Source organism: Pundamilia nyererei, unplaced genomic scaffold (genome assembly GCF_000239375.1).
Source record: "Pundamilia nyererei isolate P.nyererei 1_Seehausen unplaced genomic scaffold, PunNye1.0 scaffold00144, whole genome shotgun sequence".
Lineage (NCBI taxonomy): Eukaryota > Metazoa > Chordata > Actinopteri > Cichliformes > Cichlidae > Pundamilia > Pundamilia nyererei.
Window position 1 is genome coordinate 985,219 of NW_005187545.1, and position 25,636 is coordinate 1,010,854.

At 43.1% G+C, this 25,636-nt stretch overlaps 1 protein-coding gene across 9 annotated transcripts; it reads right to left on the reverse strand.

Moving 5' to 3' along the window:
- Positions 1-917: 917 nt before the first annotated feature.
- phactr4b (phosphatase and actin regulator 4b) lies at positions 918-25,055 on the reverse strand. Of its 9 annotated transcripts, none has more exons than XM_005744478.2 (16): positions 24,888-25,055; positions 18,538-18,652; positions 18,246-18,290; positions 13,380-13,550; positions 12,203-12,283; positions 10,909-11,412; positions 9,277-9,600; positions 6,931-7,062; positions 5,377-5,902; positions 4,764-5,059; positions 4,446-4,644; positions 4,208-4,263; positions 3,879-3,940; positions 3,653-3,790; positions 3,375-3,451; positions 918-2,433 (listed from the first exon to the last, which is right to left on the reverse strand). In XM_005744478.2, the coding sequence occupies exons 3-16, from the start codon at positions 18,256-18,258 to the stop codon at positions 2,418-2,420; spliced, it is 2,595 nt and encodes an 864-aa protein (XP_005744535.1). In that variant the 5' UTR covers positions 18,259-18,290; positions 18,538-18,652; positions 24,888-25,055; the 3' UTR covers positions 918-2,417. The 9 variants fall into 9 exon arrangements, with proteins under 9 accessions (XP_005744535.1, XP_005744537.1, XP_005744538.1 ...); XM_005744480.1 differs by having other exon boundaries at positions 25,016-25,031; XM_005744481.1 differs by lacking the exon at positions 24,888-25,055 and adding an exon at positions 24,607-24,621.
- Positions 25,056-25,636: the final 581 nt, after the last annotated feature.

Below are 25,636 nucleotides of genomic sequence, written 5' to 3' on the forward strand. Positions count from 1 at the left end.
TTATCTGTTGTATATTTTGTAACTAGATTTCCTTTCGTCCAACCCAGACCTTAAAGATCTGTGAACATATTTTACCTTCAGTCGTGTCTTTCTTTCTTTAGCTGACGCTAAAGCTACTAGCAAAACTCTCAATTTTCTCAGTGTGAAGACCTTTACCTACACATTTAATCCCAATAATATGAAAAGTGCAATTTCAACTATACCTCTCGGTTTTTTGTACACGATGAAGACATACTGCTGTAGTAAATGAAAGAAATCTATTAGCACAAACAAATAAACAAGTAAAATTACAGAAAAGGTTCTGGCAGCTAACTGTCCAGACTTTTCAGTAATCACAAAATTGAAAGATGTTGGTAATTCACAGAAGATTAATTTTTCATTGTTCTAATTATTTACTTATTTTTACTGTGGGTCCATTGTAAAAAGAAATGACTATAGTCCATATGAAAAAGCAGGAACTTTTGATTATTTATCTATGGCTTAATTACTCCCATATGGGAGATTTTATCAGTAGGAAAACCTGTAAAATTTCTAAAAATATAGTTAAAAGTTTAAAATCTATTCCCTCCTTCACATATTCCAAAACCACCATCAAGTGGCCCAGATTGGAGTCTTTGCGGGAACAAATCTGGCCCCCGGGGACTCATGTTTGACACCTCCACCCTTTGGTGTTACCTTATCCAATAATCTAAAATATAACCTATTACTTAAAATACATTTTAAATTACACTAAAGGCCCTTAAACCAGCAATTTAAAAAAAAATAAAAAATCAAAAGACAGTGCAAAAACTTAAATCGCCACCAGGTGTTGCTGCAAACCCACTGTTTCTTTAGACGTTCCAGCTTAGACAAAAGACTCAACCTGAACAGTCATTGGGTCTACTGGACCTCAGTTGCAGAGTTGTTTCACAAGAAGGTTCGAGGAATTGCAAGATTTTTAATTAGATCCAGACTATTTACAATTAAAAAGAAGACTGTCAGCTCATACAGCTCCACATTCAATTAAAAATGAACTCAGATTTACAGAAAGGTGCACTTTCATATTCCCATTCTTGTAGCATTTAATCATAAACTCATGTTCTGCTTAAAAAAATAGCAACCTATAATACTTTTATATTTAAAATTTCTTTTCAAATAAAAGGAAGACAAGATATACAGAAGCATCAGATAAACCTATATCAACTTATACACACAGCACTGAGAACCCTGTAAGCTACTGGCCAGACAAGACAAGGTAAAACACTTCTGCAGTTTCAAAAAGTTCCAGCCAAACGGAGTTTCTGTTGACCGATTATGCGTTTTCAGGTGTGGTTTTTTTCTTTTTTTTGTGATAAATCCCTGATCTACACTTGAAGCAACTTACATTTAACTCTTAGTTTAGACACTATCGTAACGACCTTATTTAAAATGGCTACAGAATGTATTGCATGTTCAATCTTTAAAGGGAAGTACAAAAACTTACAAAAGAAAAAAGTATAAATGAAGAGAGATTATCCAGACGCGGTGGCACTGGACTTTGTAATGGCTCATGCAGTGGGTTGCAGAAATCAGTGATATGAAAACCAGTATTGGGTGTGTTGGCACGCATTAAAACACCAACAGCCCCCTGACCTTTTTCTATAGCTATTAAAAGGCCGACTCACATCACAACCACAAATACAGGCAAGCCAAATAATAATAATAATCATAATAATAAAGAAGGCTCAAAGAAAAGCTGTCACTACCCTTGTGATCAAAATTGTAATAGAAAATATTTTGTGCATTACAGAATATTTTGCAATGAGATCTCTTCCAGTTTCACTCTAACGTATCACAGCAGCAGTCTGTAGAGTGGATAACAAACACACGATATCCCAGAGATGTCCAGTTCTAAAACAGAATATTTAAGTCTTCAGCCAACTCCTGACCGTTTGTGTCTATTATTACTGTGTGAAGTGTTATAGGTCATCATTATTGTTACCATTTTTATTCTACGTTATTACATTAGCAAAGATGAGTTAGCTTTTCCATATACAGTAAAGAAGAAGAAGGAGAAAAAAGAAAAAGGCAACACAGGACGAGGCCGCATTAAAGGTTGTAACTATATCCGAGTCCCTGAGGGGCACCACACAACAGCAGAGTGAGAGTAAGCCCTGTAGGTCCTTTGCCACTTCTCCACTTTATTGGCACGTGGTTCCCCCTGCCGTCCGGGAGAAATACTGCATCTGGTCTCCACCCACCAACACCTCGGTTCAGTGAAAGCAATGTAGTGAGAGGGCGATGGAGGACAAGCAAGAAGCATTCTCGTGTGGAGTCGGTTCCAGGCTTTCCCTGATAACAGTACATTCAAGAGGCGCAAAAGGGCGATCTGTCTGCATTGGGAGCAGCTGCTTCTTTGCCGGAGATCTTAAGTGCTTCTTTATCCGGAAGCAGGGATGTTAAGGCCGATGGAACCTAAAGAAACAAACAGCTCTCATGAGGCAAGATCACACCTTTGTAATCCTTAAGCTTTTAATGCAGGGAAATTCATTATATTGCTATTTAAGGTACAGATTTTGCTCTAAAAGTCTTCTTCTGCCCGTTGTTAGTGCTGGATTCTGCCATTCAACCAGGCATGCACAAGAAAGATGACTACATGGATGTTTACTGGTCACAACTCTATTAATGTAGTAGCAGATCACCACTGCTGCTAATTCATATTTAAAGTGTTTAGGTGCAAGCAACACAAGATGGCTTTAAGTGTAAAGCAATCACAGGACACAGTGCATGTGTAGCTAAGGCAGCCGATGTCTACAGACTAAAATAAGTGACATCCTGAAGGTCGTTAACAATTGAAGCAGTATGAAATAAACAGTGTTGACACAGTAGCAAGGTAACAAACTCCTTTGGCTAAAACCTGCTGTTGGGGGGGAGATGTCTTCAGGATGAGCGCCAAGGTTGGCTGCAAATGGCAGGAAGTGTTCAAAGATGCATCACTCTCAAGTGTGCATTACATATTTCATTGTTTCCCTGACACAACCAGGAGAAATAAATAACAACAAAAACAAAACTGTGTGGTGTTTGCATGGCTTCCCTGTGCTCCAGGTACCCCTCTTCCTCCCACAGTCCTAGGTTTTGGGTGGTCATGCATGTTAGCTTAATGGGTGATTCTAAATTGGCCGTAGATGTGAACGCGAGTGTGAGTGGTTCATCTGTCTCTCCTTTAGCTCTGCGATGGACTCACGAGCTGTCCAGAGTGTTATAAACCAGTTTCTCGGTTTATAACAGCTGAGATAGACTCCATACCCCACCAACATGAAGGAGTGGTGTAGAAAAACAAATCAGCAAAACACAGTACCTCACTCATTTGACCAAAGCAATCAATCAGCCAGTCAAGTTTCAACTAAAAGGTCTACCTTGTGTAAATTCTGCTCTCTTCATGAACCTCCATTTCAGTGCTCTTATAATCATTGAGCTCCTTCCGGATGGCCGCCTAGACAAAACAGCAATTTGGTTAAACATGAACTCAGAAAGAAAACGAGACAATATACTGCTAAAAAATTACATTAACCTAAAGGAGTTGCACATGTTTAACATTTAAAATCATATGTTTGTAACACTGTCTTGGACATTTTGTAAAGTGCTCTATCAGAAAGCGGGTGTGCCGATAAAGCCTTTATATGCAGCTGATTACCTTGTCGGCAGGAGTGAGCTTAGTCCACGGCTTGTCTGCTCTTCTATCGTAGTCCTGGGCATCTGTGACTTCCACATACTCGTGGAATCGCAAGATTTTTCTTGCCTGTAGTTCTGCAACCGTGGGTCTTTGACTCAGCTACAATAAAGATGTTTTTTTTATGTCAGTTTAATATCAGGTAAATACATGGTTTAACACTGGGATGTTTGCCGGCGTGCTGCTTCACCTTTCTGGTCAGCCGTCGCTTGATCTCTCGAACTTCGGCTTGTCTGTCAGCCTGATTTTTAGCTGAGGGGAGAACAAAGATGGGAGAAAGAATAGAAGAGCCAAATTTAGACTTTGGCATAAAAGGCTTGGTTTGATGGCAGGTTTAAAAGCAATTTCTAAAATTAGATATGTGCTTGTTGTTGACAGATGTGAAATGTACTTTGTTGACAAATGCTGAGGCAAAAGCATCAGACGAAAGAATGAGGAGGGGTTTTGCTAAAACCCAGAAACAAAGGAGTCCAAACAAGTCAAGGATCATGAACAAAGACAGAGAGAGTTAATACTAACGCTGGAGGATGTTTCTTTGCTCGAGTTCCTCAGCAGTGGGTCTCTGACTTAGTCGCCTGAAATAAAAAAAAAAGAAAAGAAGAAAGAAAAATGGAGTCCTATTTTTACACATTTACTTCACTTGGACATTCAGGTAATAAGCAGGTCAAGGATCTTTTAAAAATTGGTCTAATTTCTTCAGGAAATGCAGTTTCACTGCTGTCATTTTAAACAATACAATGATACCGCTCATCTTTACCTCGTGAGTGCAGTGCCGATTTGTGTGCGAATGGCTTCCCACTGCTCTCTGCTCTGCCAGGTGAGGCCGGTCTGTCCTGGAGGGTGGTCATCTCGGCTGCTTCTCTCCTGCGTAAACCTATCCCTGTCGGGAGCAGAGGGACGGCTGCTCAGCTTCAGAGCCAGGGTGTCCTTTCTCTTCACCCTGCTGGCCAGTGCGCCTGGATAAAAGCCAAGCGGAGAGATGCAGTAAGCTGAGAAGGAGCAGCAACACTGCACAGGTTTACAAAGAGTCCAGAAAAGCCACTAAATGACCTCCGAATCAGTTTGTTATGCTTACTCATCGGGGGCTCATCCTCCTCATCTTCATCTGAGTCTTCATCTTTATGAGGCACAGGACCATCTGAATCACTGTCCTCCCCGTGCATGTCGTGTTCGCCTTCCTCATCCTCCTCATCTTCTTCCTCGTCGTCGTCATTGCCGTTTCCCCGTGGGATCACACAAATGCCAGCGTCACCGACCAAGCACCGGCGACTCCTTGGCTCCAGCTCTGGCTGTGGAATCTCCCCATCATACTCCTCCTCTTCCTCATCATCTTCTTCCTCTTCTTCTTCCTCTGAGTAGTCATCCTCAGATCTAACAGGAAAAAAATACATGCATATAAAACATTTTTTCTGGTTTTTTTGGGCTAATCCTGAAGACGTGTTTTTCAATGAATTTAACTGAAATATGTCCCTCCAGCTATATCTGACTTTACAATGATGAAGACTGGACTTTTTTTCAGCTTGAAATCGATATACAAGTAAGTCCAAAGTGTACACAGCTTAGAAAATGGATGAAAAAGATCCGAAAGCTACATGCAAAGACAGATCACGTGCAGACTCCATACTTCTTCACCATGTACTGTCTTTGTATACACTGATTCACAGACTTTTCTGTGCAGAAAAACTTACAGTTTTAGTGGTTGAATGCTGACAGGCAGAGGGCGACCTCCTCCTTGGTACTCTAGAGGTGTTTCGAAAAGCAGTGTGTGTGCCCGCTGCGACCCATCTGGATGTGGCTGAGCCGGGCCGGGACTGGACAGGGCTCGCTGGATCATGATGTGCAGCGGTACGGGAGCCGGGCGCTGGGGAGACTCATTGGTCGGGCTCGGTGGGTCGAAAAGCATTGGTATGGGTTGGGGGAGCGGATGGGGGTAGGAGTGCTGATGGTGGAGGTGGTGGGTCTGTATGTGTTGGCGGGGTGGAGAAGGTGGTATGTGAGTCGGCAGGGGAGGGGACGGAGGAGGGGGAGGCAGCTGGAAGCCCAAGGGGAGGCTGCTGTGTTCCTCCAGAGAAAGTGGTGAGGGGATGATGGGATGGCTTGAAGCAGAGTCCTCTGTGTTGCGTTTGGTGACTGGGGTGGTCCTCTTAGGAGGCATCGGAGGAGAGGGTTTGGCCGGAACAAGGCTAGCACCCCCTGTTGCTTGGGTGAAGTCACCTGCAAAACGAAAAAGAGCTAATCCAACCATAACTGCTAAAGAAAAACAGCTACAGCTTAGGCGTGTGAGTGATTTGCTAGCAAGTGCTTTACTTTTGAATCTAGTTTGTCACTGTGACGCAAGTGCACAAGCATCAGTCACACATGTATAACATACCCGGTATGACAGAAGACGCACGAATGCTGGGATTACATGTCTGACTGAGCATTACTGCATCCGTACAGCAAGTTGGTTCACATGACAGCCATGAACGCACACTTTGCTCTAAAAGACCAGTGTGCAGCGAGTGCTCCAGGTCACAGAGACAAAAAAGATGCATCCATGCTCTTCACAGCCAGACTAACCCCGCACCGACACTTTTTCTATTAGCGTAGTAAAGCTCCTGAAGCTCCTAAACAAAAAGCTCAAATGCAAACCTTCCAGTTTTGCATGCACATTTGCATATTTGCTATTTGGCTCTTAAGACTTCAGAGGACAGCTTTAAGGCAACATTTCTATTAAAAGCAGACATAATAAGTGAACAGTGCTGACAGACTTACAACATGCAGTAACCTACACTGTAATGGACTTCCTCTCTATAATAAGTCGAGCCCTTGTGTTAGAAACATTTTGCCTTTTTATTCTTCGACCCATTCAGTCATCCATTCAAGTCCACCCATCCATCCCATTTGAGTGAGAGCTGAGTGGATTAGAGACATAAAATTCATTTGATGCATAGCAGAACACAGCTGGAACCCGCTAAAGGCCCTCCCTTATTCAGAGGCAAAATACACTCAACTGCACTCACACAGAAGTTGTCTCCTGCATACAGTAAGCACACTCATTATCAGCTTGTTATATGCATGCGGCTCTTATATACCAGGTCCAAAGAAAAGCAATGAAGGCCGGTGAACAAGTTAAAGGCTTTTCAGAAGACATATGTTGGCAGCAGGAAAGGATGCGACATGATGAAGTGTGCAGACTCTGAAGAGGGCATTCCAGAAATTGGCACCCCAGCCAAAGAAATACCAGGGGGGCATCCTTTTACCTGAGCGCAGGCCTCCAGCCCGCCGGCACAGGTAGACAGGCAGGGACAGGTAGACATCATAGTCGCACTCTCGCTTCCAGCAGGACCAGTAGAGTGGAAGCTGAGCGTTTTCTCCCCCCTGCAGGGCGGAGACTAACAGGGACGAGATGGAGGCCTTCAGCTTGTATGTTTAATGAATGCAGCTACTTTCTGGTGTCGTGTTATTGATTTCATAAGTTACGGCTGTGGTCAGAAGTTTACATCCACCCATCGTGGCCATGAATCTCATAGCAATTCTGGGCATTTAATGATTTATTTGAACTGTTTCAACTTTTCTTTTCCCAGGGTGAAATGATTGTGCAGCAAACATCTTTAATGAGTTAAAAAAAGAATTTGGTGCACACAATTTAAATTATTTTGGGTTTCCTCTAATCCACAAAGAGTCACGGATCTGACTTTTAAGTGTAGTCTACAGATTTTCCTGGCTGAGGTCGGGTCTTTGGAAAGGCCATTCGAGAAGCTTAATGTTATCCTGCTTTATCCCAAAACCAGTTTTGTTGTGTGTTGGGATCATTGTCTTGTTGGAATTTCAACCATCTAGCTGCTGATTTGAGGTTGAAGAAGTTGAAGAATTTAGAGGTAGTCATTCTTCTTCATTATTCCATCCACTTTATGCGATGTACCAGTACCCCTGACAGCAAAACAGCCCCAGAGCATGATGCTACCAACACCATGCTCGACAGTACCATGTTCCTAGGTCTTGTCTGACTACAAAACTTTTGTCTAGAAGGAATTTGGTTTGTCCATGTGGGCAGCTGAAAATTTCAGTCGAGCTTCAAGGTGTCGGTTTTTTCTTTGTCGATATCCTCTCAGTCCAGTAAAACCAGTTTACCGTCATTCATATCATATTCGGTCACCTTTCTCACTCAACTTGTGTTAATAGACCTCTGAGTCATACCTTTTATTAATCTCTGTCTCTCTTCCACAGCATGTCTTTATCCTGTCTTCCTTCTCTCACCCCAACCGGTCACAGCAGATGGCCCCGCCCCTCCCTGAGCTGGAGGTTTCTTCCTATTAAAAGGGAGTTTTTCCTTCCCACTGTCGCCAAAGTGCTTGCTCATAGGGGGGGTCACATGATTGTTGGGGTTTTTTCTCTGTATGTATTATTGTAGGGTCTACCTTACAATACAAAGAGCCTTGAGGCAACTGTTGTTGCGATTTGGCACTATATAAATAAAACTGAATTGAATTGAATTTCATATTGACAGTTTCGGTCTTTTTCCAAAACTTGGCAAAGTAGTTACATATCCATATAACATGATCTTATGTAAGTAAAGTGTCTGGTTGAGGTGTAACTTGCTGAGGAACATTTATCCCAACATTAGTGGGGGTGAGTGTATATATTTGAGCCTGTATGTATACTTCTGATCGAGTGGATCGAGAAAACCCAGAATAAAATCAAACTTGTGCCCCAAATTCGTGTTTTTAAAGTCATTACACACGTACGCTCTACGATCATTCCACCCTGGATGATCATGACGATGCCAGTGATGAGCGGATGCAATCTTTTGAACACAACTGTATATAAACAGAGTTGCACTATGAGGGAATGGTACTGTTTCCCGAAGTGATAATCACTAAAACAAACACATAGGTAAGAACATGATTACTATCCTTGTAACTGTAACAGGATCCGCTTCACGGTGTGTTTTATTAACACCTTTTGTCTCAGTTGTTCTTTGTCCATAAACTTGGCCACAAAGCAAAGAAGCCTCCTGGCTTTTAAAATACAGTCACTTCATAGTAAACTGTCAACAAGTGTACTGAGAAATTAGATTTCGAGGAGTTCTCTGTAGTGTAAATGTTAAGCTGAAACTAGTTTAAGTTCCTAACTGACTCATTTTGTATTCTATTTGTGTCAAGAACAACAATTAGTAAAATAAACTGATGACAAATGGGGCATTTTTGTAATCCACCCCTCCCCCCCTACTGGGAATTAAAACACGATCCCAGATGAGGCAAAACCACAGAACCGCTACACTGTATCTGTGGAAGCAGTGGCCCACAGCCACAGGAGTCCTTGTTATCCTCATAGCGTAAAATGCTGGAATACGTTTCTGCTACAATAATCCAGGCTTAATAAGTAATTAACTGGGGAAAAGCAGCTCATGCTGTTAAGATAGTATCGTATACAGGATGTTGTGCTGAAGAGTTTACCATCAGTAGTGCACTGACGCATAAATGTACATACTGTATACGCCAGCTGGAAAACTACACGCTAACTGAGCAGGGGTTGGATTGTTGATGTATGCTTCCTGTCCCTGCAACATCTGTTAACCTAAGAAGCTACTGTTAGTAAAAGCTTACCCAGCATGGCCGCGTTGCCCCTGTTCACAGGCTTGGGTGGAGGCAGAGGGGGCTGCTTGGCGGGCTGAGAAGTGGGGGTAAGGGCAGCGGCCGAAGACTGCTGAGTGTTGGAACACGCAGAAGACACCGATCGAACAGGTTTGGACGTCACACCCGACGGAGAAGAGAACTGGCTCGTGGGGTGGTTGGATGGAGTTCGAGGTGGACACTCGCTGCCAGGTTCAGGGGTGGAGCTCACCAGCCATTTTGGAGGCATGATCACCTGTTTGGGTGGCAGAGGTTCACGTAGGGTGTCCAGGTCAGGAGCAAAATGGCTGTCTGATTCTAAAAAAAAAAGGAAAAAGCAGCTAACCATATAGTTTTATATCATAACATGTAATTCTGCTTATATAATTTTAAAAGTTACAGCACGTCAACTGAGACTGATAAACTTAAGCAATACATGATTGGTTTTCAGCTGCAGTGCATATACTGTATTCTATTTATGCATGATCATAAGAAATACACTTCAGTGAATTAGCAAAATCTCACCAAATATCCCAGTGGATTGCTATAAATGTTTCAGCTCAGAGACTCAGCGATGAGCCACTTTTCTACAGCTCTAAGCACTCCAAGCACTCTCTGTGATAGCACTTGTTTGAGAATGGCATTATCTAGGGATCAGCTGTGAAGATAAACAGAGTAGGCGGCTGCAATTACCACCAAAAAAAACCCACCTCCCTCTGCCCACCCCACTATACCCGCGAGCCGGCCCCCACGCTGTTCCCACCGCTGCGCCCACGCCATTCCTGCCGCTCTCAGGTTCGGGGCTATTTATTTACAGAAGTGTTATCAGTGTGATGCCATGTAAATCAAAGAGGAACTAATCCAGGGGAAAGCAGGAAGTCAGACTGAAGAACAGAGAGAGAGGAAGCAGGAGATGTGATAAAGATAGAAATGCGAGTGGGAGAGGTAAAAAAAAAGTAGCATCATAAAAAAGAAAAAAACAAGGTAAGATGAAAAGAAGAGCAGAGCAATGACACATGAAGGAAAGTGGACAAAATTTTCTTTCTTCTTTGCTGCAATGACGTGCTATAGTGTTTGCATACTTTTCAACTCCTAGCATGTTTACACATTGGCACAGAATAACCTGTCACGTGAGCGATAACCACACAGCTGAGATCTAAAAACAGAGCTAAACACCATTATTTTTGAACAAATTCTATTTTTCTGGGAAATCAATTAGCTGTGGCACTTTACCAATTATCACTGAGCTCACTGTGCTAGCCTTAAAGGGCAATAATGAGTATAGCGATCGCGCCACATTAATTAGGAGAGGAGAAGAGAGGACGAGCTATTCCCTCATGTTCCTGAATAAGAAGCATAGCTGGAGCAGGCCTCCCGGGAGCTGACAGGAGCCCGTCTATATCTGGGAGGACAGCATATAAGCAGAAAAGTGACAGCAAAAGGGAGGGGATAAGGTACCCAAGAATCACAGACTTTTCGAATATGAAGGAGGTTAAGGTGTAAAAGGTGTGCACTTCATCGGTTATGGCCTTACACTGACAACAGCAGTGCTGCTATGATTGCAACTTGGAAAAATTGGTGGAAAAATTCAGATTGCAGGGAGGACAACTACTGGAAGTGATTCACCTCTCCGGGCCCTCCCCTCCTCAGCAGATGCATGCCGAGGGAGTGTAGGCTTCCAGTCTCCTTCTGCAGGCCGACTCCTCCTGCCGTCCTCGGATGGGGCCTTCTGCAGTCCTGGCCTCTTTTGCCCGTCGTCAGGGTGAAGCCTGCCACCATGTCTGCTCTCTTCCATTTGTCCGTGAATGTGGCCCTGCCAGGCCATATTAGACTTCCACTCGCCCTCCCCTTGCGCCCGTGCCCCAATCCCTGCGCTTCTCCGTCCATCGTCATGCAGTCCTGTTCCCCTGGAGCCCAAAGCTCCACGGCGGTCTCCATCTGAGGGAGAACAACGGCCCCTTCGGTCATCTGGCTGGGCGAGCCATGCAGGGTTCATCCTAAAATCTGAATCTGAGGGGAGTTGGCCCTGGTTGCATGGGCTCCTGACACCGCTGATGACTCCTCCTCCTCCAACAGGCAGAGTATGGCCATTCTTTACATACGACTGCTTCACATTTTGTGCTTCTCCATCTAAAAAGATTGGTCAAAAACACTTGGTGAATACTCAAACAAATACATTAGAAGACTGAATGATATTCTGAGCTATTGAGAAAGTGCAGAAGGACATTACATGCTAAATTGATACATTTTTAAAGTTTTACATACTGGTAGTGCTGTGTTCAATATTCTACAATTAACCTGATGCATGGCAAGATAACTGATAACTATCCAACTGAGCCATAACACTGTTAAACATGCTTTTTGCTGCTTATTTCTTCTTTAAATCTGGATTTCAGATACAGTGAGGGGAGATTTTAAAGGCTACAAAATCAATACAGAAACTGTTCAAAAATAATTGTAATTTGCAGTTTTCTTTCCCACAGTAATAAAATGTGCCCTTAACTCAAGTCCCATGGACAGTCAGTGTTTGCCGTGATGAAGAAGCTGCTGTAGATTTAATAAATGGGCTCCTGCAACAGCGGGACCAGCAGAACGTTTGCACACCCCCCCCCTTTCTAAGCTATTTTGCTGCAAGGCACAATTTGTTCCACTTTTCCTCAGCTCTGGAGAGTGGCAAGTAATTTTAAACAGACATTGCATTACTTTGAGAAACAGCAAGGTGAAAGCAGTTTTTTCTCAAATTTGTTTTTCTAAATTTGTCTCAGGCACCTGCTGCATGGGAAGACAGCGTTCCTGCTATCATGTGCTGAAGACTTAACTGTACCGTCTGAGTGGGCGTTATTGCCTCGAGGCTGCTGCTGTCAGACGCAGACAAAGCTTTGCAAAGATATCACATTTTGAATCACACAAGTCCCCTCACCACTGTCCGGGACCTCCTTCAGCACCCCCTGTTCTATAAGCTCCTGTCGGGTGCGCCTTGTCGACATCTGCCTCTCTAGTTCTGTCAAGAGCAAAAGGAAATGACATTTTATAGACCATTTTTTCACCAAGATATTTATGATTTAAAATTTTCACTGTGATCTCATGCACCAGAAGCAATATATATAGATATATATATGTTGTGCTAATTCGAGTCACTGAACTGGACCTCTTCACCATGCTTTCTGGTTGTAAGTTTCCCATATTATTCAGTAACACTTAGAACCAGTTAGCAAGTATCTTTATATATAACATACTGTATATAACATGTGGGTGTGGCTTCTAGGCCTGAAAAGTGAAGCCAATTCAGAAGTGTCTTAAATCAGTATACTTTTAATGACCAGCAAGGGCAACTCTACTGGTTGCAGAAAGAAGTCAGATTGTACAAAAGTACATAGTACTCTACAAAAGGATAAACACCCTGTAACTGTCAAGTTTCTGCGATACTTTGCCCTCGGTTTTTCGTACAGATGCAGCGATCTCTTATCACGTCCGGCATCAAACCATCGAGGAGACAGCCAAAAGTCTAGAACTTCAGTAACCAGCAGGTGTCACAGTAAAAACATCCATCTTTCATATACAGTCTATGGACAGGACTTTCCTGTCCTGCAGGTTTTAGATGTGTCCTTGATCCAACACAGCTGATTCAAATGGCTAAATGACCTCCTCAACATGTCTTGAAGTTCTCCAGAGGCCTGGGAATGAACTAATCATTTGATTCAGGTGTGTTGACACAGGGTGAGATCTAAAACCTGCAGAACAACGGCACTCGAGGCCGGGAGTTGCCTAAACCTGCATTAGATGATATGTTAGAACTCCACCCTCTAAATGTTCACAGATGGCATGTGCCACACTGCTAAAGAGACGATTAATTAGCCAAAAAGGACGCTTCAAAACGCAAGGGCACCGTGATATACACGTCATCTCTTAACGAGACATCTTGTATTCATCTTATTGTATTATGTGCACTGAAAATAGCGAGAGACAAACTTGCTTGTAACATTTGGGCGGAAACATGTTCACTGAGGAATTTTAATGACATTTGAATACAACTGATACGGCCGCTGGGGTGAAAGGAGAGGTGGCATTCGCAAAGAGAACAAGTTTGCAGCACAAACCTTCAGAAGTTTCTTTGAACTTCTCGCTGCTTTTTTTCTTCCTCCACTTCCACGGCTTGAAGATCTTGCCAAGGGTCGAGAACTTGCCCTTGCGCTTCGGGGGAGGGGTGCTGTCCCCGGTGCTGCCTCCCTCTCCCACCATTGTGCTGTGGTGCTGCTCAGCTTCATCATCTAAAACAGAAAGCACAAATTTAAAACAAATACAATAGAACTTATAACATGAAATTATAGACACCCCACTCAGCAGCGGCGCTTTCTATTTTAACTGAGCTCATCTGCTGCTTTTTAAAGAGGGCCAGGATCATTATGGCGGTTATTATCTTTAGCTGTTAGTTCTCGGGGGCCGAGCGTGCTTTGGCAGGGTGACGCTGAGAGCTCACGGACTCCTCCACGTATCCACAGCTAACAGGAGAAGCCTAACACTGGCTCGGAGCCAGGATTTCTCGCTGTCAAGTACTCACATTCCTTAACCGGATGGAGTCTAGTGCCTTATCAGCCTTTCAGCCCTCACTGCTCCCATAGAGAAGAGGGGCACACACGAATGCAGACATAAGCAGCAGAAAAAGGTTGTCAGTCATTCTGCATACATATATAAAATATATACACATGTACACACCCACACATACAGGTAACAAGAAGCAAAAGCTCTTTAAAAACCACTAATTATCATTAGGTGTCACCAAGGCTTCAAGAACTCAACTAAAAAGCAATCTGCAGACATGGCTACATACTCTGGGTCACATGACTGACAGGCCAACTGACAGCGCGCTGAGCTTGGAGAGGCTTTCAAACAGGCTGCAGCTGCTGTATTCAGCAGACATAATATTTACCAGCAGAGAGAGAACAGAGTCCGATGTAAAACATCCAGTCTCGGGCTCACACAGGATGTCTTGGCGACAGTAATGCCCTGCAGTCTGATTCCCACAACAATATGCTCTCACACAATACTGATGTGGCTTACTTAGCAGTCCAGGGAACACTAAAACAACAAAACGTTATTCCTGGATAGAAACTTTTTCTTTATTTGAGACACACACACACACACACACACTGATACGCATACATCAGTATCAGCTAGCTGCAGTCCAGCACCCCTGGAGCTGGCAGGGTTTCAGTATCTTGCTAAGTGACACTACAGAAAGGCGAATGGTTGCTGACACAAGATTCAAACCCATTTTTTGCAGCTGAAGGACAGGCACATTAACTCCACACTGCTGGCGGTGTAAAATTTGAGTTGAGTGTTTACACAGACCTCAGAAGCCTGACAGACTGTAAACCTCGGATAGGGAAACAGTTTTAATCACAATACTTCAACTTCATACCCTACTGTGAGTTTAAAAATGGCATTTTTGACAAGTAGTTAAAAAGCAGACACTAATCTACCTTGAAGAGGAGTGCTAAGTGTCCAGCTTGCATGGTGGTGGGACTTAAAACAGCACGCCATGAGGACGCAAGGAGCATTCAGCAACCAAAAATCTACTGTCCTGTGTATATGCCAGCATCAAATCACAGATGACGAAAACGCAGGAGACCAAGTTGCAGAGAGTTGACGGAAACTACAGCAGAGAGTCCGGAGTCGAGAGACATGTCCACGCTGTGGAAATCCAGCTTATCTCTGCGAGGTAGAAATCTGAGGACTCAGACCAGCTGCCATAACATCCAGATTAAGCATTGCTTAAGGCAGCTTCTCCGCGATCCAGAACTGAGGTTCTCACACACAGCAGACCGTTCTGTCAGAGACGCCTCTGCCACAGTGGCTCAGATGAAGCCAGTGAAGCAGGATAAGAGCTGGCTGTGCCAGGCCTGCACACTCCAAAGCACTGCAGAGATGACGATGGCAGAGGACTCAGCCCATGCAGCAGGCATCTATTTGAAAGCTACGACTGACCATATCCTCAGCGGTCTTTTCCGTTAGCCAGTGAAGCTCGATTATAAAAGGTGCCAATCCACTAGTACAAAAAAAAAGTCCTCAAAAAAGAAACAAGTACAGAAGACCCAAATCAGCTGTCACGTTCAAGAAAGCTTGTAGATCCACTCCAAATTATTCTTCACAGATACAGAGAAAAACTCTCCAACATGCCATTGTTTCAGCTGTAGTGTGAAGAGGTCTGGCATGTTGTGACACTATAGCTGAGTGTGACTGTGCGTTTTGGAATTGGAGTAGAGGGTAAAAAAAGGGCTACAAAGAGAGAAAAAGTACAGACATAATGTGGCGGGCTGGGATGGGGGGGGCTGGAAACGCAGTCACAGAATCAGGGTGGAGTGCCGTTTCCTCCCAGAGAACAAAGGCAGCCTCTTCCCCTCATATTCAATAACATAGTCCACTGTACAGCTCATGGAAACACTATGCTCGAAGGTACAACAGGGAAACTAATGAATGATGATATATAAAAAAATAGCTCCATTCATAACAGAGCTACATTCTTAATAGTGTTACTCTAATGAGAAAGTCTGCCCAGATAAGCCACAGCAGACAGGAAACACGAGAGTGTGTGACTGTGCTGGTGTCTTCCTATGACATAGCCATATCCAGAAGGCACACCTACTACTCCCCCATACAACTGGCCAGATTTCCCTCTAACCTCATGATTCACTGAGTCATGGCAGGCTGGTCAGGTGAGCATGTGGGTAAAGGAGATTGTTGCTGTAAAGGAGCATGCTATCCCGATCGCTAACACAAAAACCAAAAGTCCAGGCGGATAAATATTAGGAAATACCTCCAACCTCGGTGTAACAGTTACCTTTGTCAGGGCCGATTATGACATTTAATCCACTTACGAGCACTGACTGTTTCCTGCGAAAAAACGTGTTCCCTAACATTTTCAACAATTTAAGATCCAGTAGAAATAAATGTCATTACATGACACTGTAATATGAGTAACGTTTTACTGCTGTACATATCTTTTTACTCACTACTTGCATAAAATGCACGATCATATAACATCGTGCGGCGCTTAGAAACTTGGAATAATTGGTGCGGTACAAAATTATGTAAAACCTCTGAGCCAGACAACATATGCAATCTGATGTTCCTGTGCAGTGTAACATAAGAAAATAAGTGCACAAGTCATGCATGAGTGTGTTAAAAACACTGTAGAGAATTAGCCACATGATCCCAGTGATTTAGCATTCCTTGTGGTGGTAAACATGAATGAGGGGCAGAATTAGGAGGGAGGCTACGCAACATTTGTGCAAAGTTTATTACACAATCACCAATCCTCAGCTCTGCTCTATCCTTGAAAACTAGTAAACGAGAAAATAGTTTCATGTTGTTGATGTTAGCGATGGAGGAAACCACAGCTGTGTAAAGTACACCAAGAATGTAAGCCCAGAAACTCACCACTGCGGCTGTGTTGTTGTTGTTGTGGGTCCTGAGCTGAGATCTCCACACGGAGGCTCTGTCCCATGATCCAGCCCCCGAGGGGCCCCTACCTGTCCTGCACCTTTAAGTGTGCGCCTTACACGATACAGATCAACTCCTTCACCTGCCGTGCTTCTTCTGCGACAAAGTCCCCGTATGCCCTAAGATCTTTTATGCTTCTCTGTGTCTGTCATCTAGCCGCCTTCTGTGCCTTTTCTTCAATCCTTCCCCCATCCCTCCTTCGCACAATATCCTCAGACCTCCCCTCCCTCCCTCCTGGAGTTGGACTCCCCCTTCCTTGCTGACCCTCCCTCCTTGGCTCATAGCACAGGTCAGCATTCACTGAAAGATGCCTACCATTCCAGGGAAAAGACACGTTTTGTTTTCAATACGGCGCGTGTTGTAGTATGCGGTGCAGTGCGTGTACTCAGTAATATCTGTACAATGTAAAATATTCCTTTATAGTGAATTAAAAAGAGTTAACCAACACAGAAGACACTAGACCTGAAGCTGCAGATCTCAGACCACAACACACAAGATATAGTTATATATACACACCTATAATGCAACTATAGTAATGTAATTTCAATCAGTACCCTTGACCAGTAGAAATGCTTTGCAAGATCAGATGCATTACTGTTTCTGAGGAAAGGTCCAGTATGCTCTCATCGCCATCAACAGAATGACACTGACCAGGTTGAGTGGACAGTTTGATCAGAGAAATAAACATTGCACTTTCTATACAGGGTTTGCACGCTAACATTAGCTGACTCCTGCTCAGTAACCTAATGTTAGTGCAGGGTGTTTATCATGCTGCTCGCCTCCTTTAATGTCTCCAGGCACCATTTTATACACTTTTTTTAACTCCCTTATATCACATTTTAAAAAGACTTGGAAGGATTAGCATGACTTTGAAATATGTTTGCCAAGAAGCACAGTCTTGTATCAGGCTTAAAAATAGAGAGGAGAGGCAAAGAAAAAGTGAGCACTTTCTGTAAATGAGAAGAAAAGCGGGAGTGGACCCCCTGAATTAGTGCTTTGATTTCGTTTGACGTTTGAGTGTCTTTAGAAGAAAAAAAAAAATCTCGTCTGAGCCTCAGAGGAATCCAGAGCACTGTGCTGTGTCATTATGCCTGGATAGATCAGAGCTTTGTGAGCATTTGGCTGCATCTCGAGCTGTTTCTAAAGATGGAGAGCTAGTGTGTTCGGCAGCGTTCCTTTTCTCTTCCTGTGCCCCACATAAAGCCACCACGCCGGGCTGGCTTCCAGCGAGAACTGAGCCAATCCGCATGACTCCAGAACCTGTTGGCCTGACCTGGATAACAGACTGGGACAGGCTACTTCAGCAGGGAGGGAGACTAAGTCAGGTACGCACATATGTACATAAACATCCCCAGCCCTGTCTGACAAGAGTGTGCAATGAGTCATTCACGATGGGGGAATAAAGTGAAACACAGCATTAACACTGCATTTAAAAAAACCACAACGCGTAACTCGGTACTCACCACGATTTTCCATTACAGAGTTTGAGGCACACCAATCAACATCTCCTGAAAAACACAAGTTTAATACATGAGCAGACATATTCTCAGCTCTACATTTGTTTCATTTTATACCTTTATATAATTCATTTTATTCTGTTATTTCAATTGATAGTTTTTAATGCAATTTTTCCCTTTTATGTATTAGCTATAACATTTTAGATTGCCTTCAGATATAAAGCATATGATATATAAATAAAACTCCTGTGCATTGACTTCTGTATATTTGTGCAACTGCAAAAAGTCGTACACATACACTACACAAAGTCATGGGAGGGGTGTGGGTGGTCGGGGTTCTTGGCAACAGTACAGCAGTATTTTTTCAGGTCTCTAGCATGTTGACGATGCCACCTCCAACCATCCTATCCACTCTGAAAGAGAGAAAAACAAGGTCGATCACATCACAGTCTGACATACAACACACAACTAGGAGATCCACACTTCCCAGGAATTTTCCGATAAGACTGCGAAGAGAAACCGATCACACCTGGGTGTGAAAACACAGGCACACCGACTAAAAGTCACAACTAGACAAATAATACTCCATATCTCAGAGCTTGAACCTGTCCGGCAATAAATGTCCGGAAAAGATGTATCTATGAGTTTGGATGAAGCAAAAAAAGTAATTTCTAATACCAGACTGAATCTATTGTGTATTTGAAGGTGCGTGCTGTAGGAGAAAGAAAGCAGAAGGAAATACTACAAAGGCCTTTAGAAGCCCCTGTGTAACAAAAACTGATACAATTTGGTCAGACTTTACAGAGCTTAAAGCAGACTATAGCTCCAGTCCACTAAATCACAAAAGGTCTGATGCCACAGTTTGTATCCATTGATGTATACATGGTGACGGTAATGAGTAAATGGCTTTCTGGCATTCATTCAAATCAGAGTCGTGTGTAAAATGACACTTCAGTTATGTAACCGCTCATGGACAAGCTCACAAATAGCAATTTTATGTACTCAAAGTGGTGCACCGTCCATTCTTTGCAATAGAAAAGCTGGAAAACAGAAGCAAAATCACAACACAAAAGCTTTGATAATTAAGGCAGCAAAGAAAACCAAGCAGAAATATTTACTTTTGCAGTACTGACTCATTAACAAGTATAACTGCTGTATAATTAGAAGTAAAAATACATTGTCAACGATATAGTGTTGATGCACATCTAGCTAAGCTTTGTAGCACATTGAGTCAACACTATGTTTTTGGGAATCGTCCTTCATTTGGTCCATTTTCTGTCATGTTGACTTCAAATACTAACACAAGACTGCAAAGACTTTACAACCACACTGGTTTGGACCAATCTACTGCTGTTTTAATCAAATGGATTAAATCAATCATACACATACTGGGTATATTATTTAAAGCAGCGGTCCCCAACCCCCGGGCCATGGACCGGTAAAGATCTGCAAGTCATTTGGTACCGGGCCGCGAGAGTTGAAGCTCGTGTGTGAAATTTATGGTTTTCAGAGTTTTTATCGTTAACTCGGTTTCCCTGGGTCTTTTCCCGTGTTGTAGTTGTGTGTCTTATTTTGAAATAAATATTAACGCGTTACCATAGCAACCAGAGAGGATTAAGGGGCAGAGAGGAGGATGTTGTTGGCACATTTCAGGAGGGCGCTGCTAATAAAGTTACACAATTACACAGTGAATTTGCGCTTATCATTATATTTACAAAATACCACAGTTTTTGTCTTGGTCGTATCATTTTATTTTGTTGTATTTATCCGCGACACATTAAAGGCCGGTCCGTGAAAATATTGTCTGACATTAAAGCGGTCCGTGGAGCAAAAAAGGTTGCGGACTGGTTGGCACTGGTTCCTGGAGGTTGCTGGCTCTCGCTGAATCAAATTACGATTGAAAAACTCTTCCTAGCGACTGCTTTGGTTTCAGGCAGACTTCCATGGTTGACTGCAGTTTTTCATGTTTGTCTGTAAACACTCGCTAACAACCATTTCCATGCAAACTCAGGGTGACTGCAGCAATATGCTAGCAACCAAAGCAAGCACAAGGAGGTTTTTGCCAACCAGAAAGGGAATACAGATTTTGTGTGACTGGGGATATAGTAACCACTTTCCTAGCATATGCCAACAACCTCCAAATTGGCTGACAAGTTAATTGTCACATGCTTAGTGGAAAGATAATATCAAAGGGCTAGGTATAGATTAAAGCCTGTTAGTGAGATGAGACAGAATGAACTAAGGAAGAACTCCACCCTCTCAAATCTACTGTGTTGGTGGGTTTCTTAGTCATATACTGCAGGAATCATATACTTTCTTTGCACATGACAACATCTGAATGGTGGGGAATTATTTCATACATTTCTGACATTTCTAGAAAGTTATAGATAAAACAATATTACGAGTCTGTTATGGCATCTTTAAATCTCCTTCAGGTGACATTTGTTGTGATTTTTCACAATATTAATACAATTAAATTGAAATGATTTAAAGTTTCAGCTATAAAGAAAATAATTTCTTATTTTCTAATTGATTCATTAGTTCTAGTCCCAGCTGAACCTGATTAATAATTCAAGACAGTGTGTTTGTTGATTGTTTAAATGGTTCAATGACAGAACAAGACATGCAAGCATGATTGTACAGCAGAGCGCAAATTAGACATTCTTAGCAATAAAATAGCTGAAATGCTATGGAAGCCACATCTTTTAGAGAAAATCAGGCACAAATGTTTTCTGCAGTGAGAAAACAACAAGCAATCTAATGTGAAAAAAACCAAACAAAAACGCTGGTTATAATTGTCAGTGTACGAAGTGGCCCAAACCCAAACCATAAAGTTTGGCTTTGGGCCACAAAATTCCTTCTTGCTCTTAAATATTACTGCAAGGCAAAATTCTGGGTTTTAATGGCCTTCATATCATCTTACATTTGAGTAAATTAGGCAAACTGCAGCTTTATTGCCTTGAAATCTAATGGTTTTGCCAGTGAGGGATATATTAAGAGAAAGTGTGCTGGCTTTTGTTACCAGAGGCCCTTGACTAGATCATTAACATTATCACTGGCCAATGTCCTACCCTGAAGGTAAGCTCTGTCAGTCTAAGGAAGCTGTGATCGTATTGCAAAATAATCCAAATATCACATATATAAACGCAAACAGTTCACTACATATATAATTCTGGATATTCACTTTGGCATTCTTTTCTATTTCTCCTCTAGGGCAATTTTCTGGCAGGTCAGAGGTCAGCTTCCCTTTCAAAAGAAGAAGTGTAAGTAACATCACTTGCACATCAAACAGGCCAAACAGCACTGCCTGAAAGCCTGAAATTACTGTAGCCTTCGTAGTGCAGCCATTCGCATACAGACTCACACAGACTGGATGAGAACCCTAACACCACTGAGACGAGGCAGATGCATTTGTGGTCAGAGATGAAATTTTTTACACTCCCGCCCAGTGCCACAGCCTTGGCTAGATGACTCAAAATAATCGAGCTGTGCGGTGAGTGTTCCACGGAAAGAGAAAATATCTCTAGGTCTTCAAAGTACGAGCGGATTAAAGGCAGGGGGTGGAAATTAAAATACTGGGACTTTTCCATATATATCTATACATATAAACAGGATTATTCGACTACACTTCACTTCAGGCTTTTCATAAATAAAGAACTGGCTTGAGGAGATACGTTCCACAGGAAAATATTGTTCTGTTTCACTTGCTGTTGTCACGCTCACAGCCAGTCACAGATAAAAAAAAAGGGATGTTCATGGCCTAGTTCCTTATTGAGTTGTTAACCCTGTACCTGCCTTTTGATTGTACAGAACAGATCGATATGAAAGTAATGTGTTTATCGAAACTATGCAGGACCTCTGAGTTTTAACCACGAAAGATACCTTCTCAGAGGCCCCTAACAGCTGCCATATATCGCTTCACACAGCTGGACAAGCAGATCGAAGAAAACGGGATGCACACAATCAATTAATGACACAAACTCGAGCTGAACTCTTCGGAGAGAAGAATACATAAAAAAGCCTAACTTACCTGCCCACTTTATCAATCACTAATCACAAACTACATCCCTGCATGGCCAATTATTTCAGCCTGGCTTCCAAAATCCCAAATGCACCAACCAGGTATGTGAAAGTGACTGTTAAAGACCGCCTAGAGGTCCCGACTGTGTAATCTTCTGCGGAGTGCACACACCCTCACTGGCGCAGTCTACTAGTGTTGATTCAATTACGATGGGAGCGGAAACGGCAGCAGCTGGCTGAGTTATGCCATCTTTAAATAGCAGTCTGCTTCTCACTCCAGGGTTCTGGGCACAAAAAGCTGCCAAATCACTGGAAGAAAGTAATTAACTCCATGCTTAAGTCCTAACAAGGTAGACTCTAACAAACTGAACACAACGAGCAAATGTTTGAATACAAGTTATTATCTGCAGCAGGTAGGCTGAGCGGAGGCATACTTACAGGCCAATTCCAGTGAGGTATCAAAAAGAAATAAGGATTGTAAAACAGAACATGGCGATCGAACCCATGTTGCTGTGTCTACGCTTGGACCTTTCTGTAGCTGTCTGTCCCGGGCTGCACAGTTTCTACACCTCTTTCCGAAATGGATGGACGAGGGTGTCTGTTCCCAATCTGTGCTGGGAGAGCGTCATCAGAGCCTGCCCCAGAAAAGTGCCTCTCACCACAGGGACCAGTGCCCCACTTTTACAAGGAGCCCAAAAAGCTCCTCGCCTTTGCTAAACTTTTCTTCTGTAGTGTCCTTCCACCTGCGTGAAGGCTGCACTGCAGGGGAACCAAGCATAACTTAAGTGAAGTTATTTGATTATCGGCGACAAGCTCTGCCATGGCGCACATGCATGTTTACACACCGGAGCAGGCCGCCCACTTCTGCTCCCTGCCAGCGGCTGCCCTGTGAACGAGGATTGATCTGAGACATTCAGCAAAGAGCTTTTAAGGAATGTGATGCTCAGACTAGTCTCATCTGCGCGGTTTAACCAAATGAATCAGGCACAGTCGACAGCTTAACCATTGTGGTTCTCCTCTTAATGGTCCATTAAAGAGGAGGCTTCCAGTGGGAAGTGGAAAGAGCCCGAACACAAGCCATGAGCTTCTTTTTTTCTGCAAGAGCACATTAACTTCAAGAGTTATTATGGTGGATGGAACCACAGGAAATGGATTTCATTGCATGTTTAAGGAGAGAAAACACCTGATGAGACCATTAGCCAAGTTTTATCATGTGTCAGATTCAGTAGCTTCACAATGCATTGAAAAGAAATTGAGACAATAAAATAATAGCCTTATTATAAACACATTTTTATTCCTCTCCATCAGGAGGCTCTCTGAGATGGAAGTTTATCAGCCTGGTCTGGAGTAAAGCTGAATAATTTACTTCACTCTCATTTCCTCATGGCAGTATAGCTTATAACGTCCTTGAAGAAGTATGCACTCTCCATAATAATGGGCTGCGATGAATCCGTATAAGAAAAGAAAAAATTACAATAAATATAAATTGCCCTGCCAGACTGCCATTTCTCCAATCACACTTTGATGTCAGACACATGCACATCTTTCATCGCTGCCCTAACAATCCATGTCCTAATTAGACCTACACGGACAGCGGATTTCTAATTGTATCGCCGAGATTAAACTGACTCTTACTTAACCGGTTTTCATTCCCGAGACAAAAATACAAAATTACCTGAGAGGTTGAATCGGGCAATGTCGTAAAAAAGCATGAAATTAAACAGCTGCTACTCCCCGGCACCAGGAGAGGAAAAACGGGAGCCCGTGCGAGAAGGCTCGCGGCACCGACCTGCCCTCTCTCTCCCCGCGAGCGGATCTCGCGCCAGTGGAGTCAAGATGCTGCTGAGTGAACGAGAGACCGGAGTCAAGTCAGCCACGCAGCGAAAACGGCGACTTCCGGTGTCACACCTCAAAATAAAAACTCTGCCGGTAGACACATTTTATGAAATAGAGTAAATAAACAAATAAACATAAATAGAGTGGGGTCTGTTATCCCCCGATTTGTCATTGTTCCTGACATTTCCGCCATGCTGTGATTTATCAAGCCTACAGATGCAGGCCCTGAGGCAATGTATTACCCTTTTAATTATTACTGTGAGCTGAAGATGGGCCTATAGGTGTTACACCCCACCATAAATGCATCATATGTCCTTAAAAGTAATCCATGTTTTTTTCTTCTTCTTTTGCACACCAACACCAACACTTACACAGAGATAAGACAGCTACAGGGACAATCGCTTTTGTCTCTTTCTCAGTATATATAGTTTAGATGTAGCATATATGGCACAATATGACGCGGATAAATAACCGGTCTGCGGACCTTCCGACGACATTCATCGGCACACACCATGCACATCCCGATCATCCCGATCCTTTGTTGTGCACGGTCTCCTGAGCAGAGCATCAGCGGGGAAAATGGAGTTCCAGGGTGTGAAACAATTGCAGCAGGAGCAAAGATGTGTGCTGACCCTGTGGCACTCGCTTTGTGCAGAAACACAGCACTTTCACGCGCAGCATCGCACTGTGAACGTGCAAATCGCTTTCTGAAAACGGCTGCTTCGCACTGACCAACTTGAGAGCGCAACTTGCAGGTTATTGTCTGTGCAGACATCTCTGCAGCAAACTCACCGTGTTGTACTCGCTGCTCAGGAATCAGCAGCCCTACATCCCTCCTGACGAACGTCCCTCCTCCGCCGCCTCCTCTTTTGAAAGTACTTACAGCCGACTTAAAAATAGCAGCCCGGTCATTTCCTCACCTCACACTTTCCCCTTCTTCCAGTGCCCGGTCCAAACATTTTGCGCACTTACCGGAAACCATCCCGAGCTGCGCATCTCGGTACCGGTAGTCCTCAGTGGGAGCGACAGCGCCGCATTAGCCGTTGAGAATACGGCTTCTCTCTTTGTTGTGAAGACTTCAATACCCACCAGGCTTTGCAGTCCACAGCTCTGGGGTGGGAAGGGGGTGGAGGGGCATACCGTTATGTTGTCCAGCTTCACACTCTCAGGATGAAGACCCTCTCTTCCCTTCCTTAAAAATAACAAAATAATAAAGGCAGCCCTGACGTACAGATTGAGCCTGCTATCATTTTAACCCCCATATGACATTTTATTAAACACACACCCTGAGTTATAACGCTGTAAGAATGAGACTGATGCCGAAAATAAAATACAACCATTTAAACATTTAATAATAATAACAGTGACAACAACAACAACTATAATAATAATAATAAACTACATTAAGTTATTGATGGGATTGTTGTAAAGCAATAATCTCAGTGTATTATATGTTCTGTGAAATTCTGTATTGTTCTTGTTTTTCCAGTATCTCTTCACAGAGACCATTCTCACTAAATCGATTGGCTGCTTCCATTTTG

What these genes read in the sequence shown, in the direction of transcription:
- phactr4b (XM_005744475.1), bottom strand. Translation starts at nt 16,786, where the DNA reads ATGGGACAGAGCCTCCGTGTGGAGATCTCAGCTCAGGACCCACAACAA. An exon ending in GTTCAAAGAAACTTCTGAAG is followed by an intron (nt 12,284 to 13,379) that starts GTTTGTGCTGCA and finishes TGCTCTTGACAG; the next exon opens with AACTAGAGAGGCAGATGTCG. An exon ending in GGGCAACGCGGCCATGCTGG is followed by an intron (nt 7,063 to 9,276) that starts GTAAGCTTTTAC and finishes CGTCCCTGTTAG; the next exon opens with TCTCCGCCCTGCAGGGGGGA.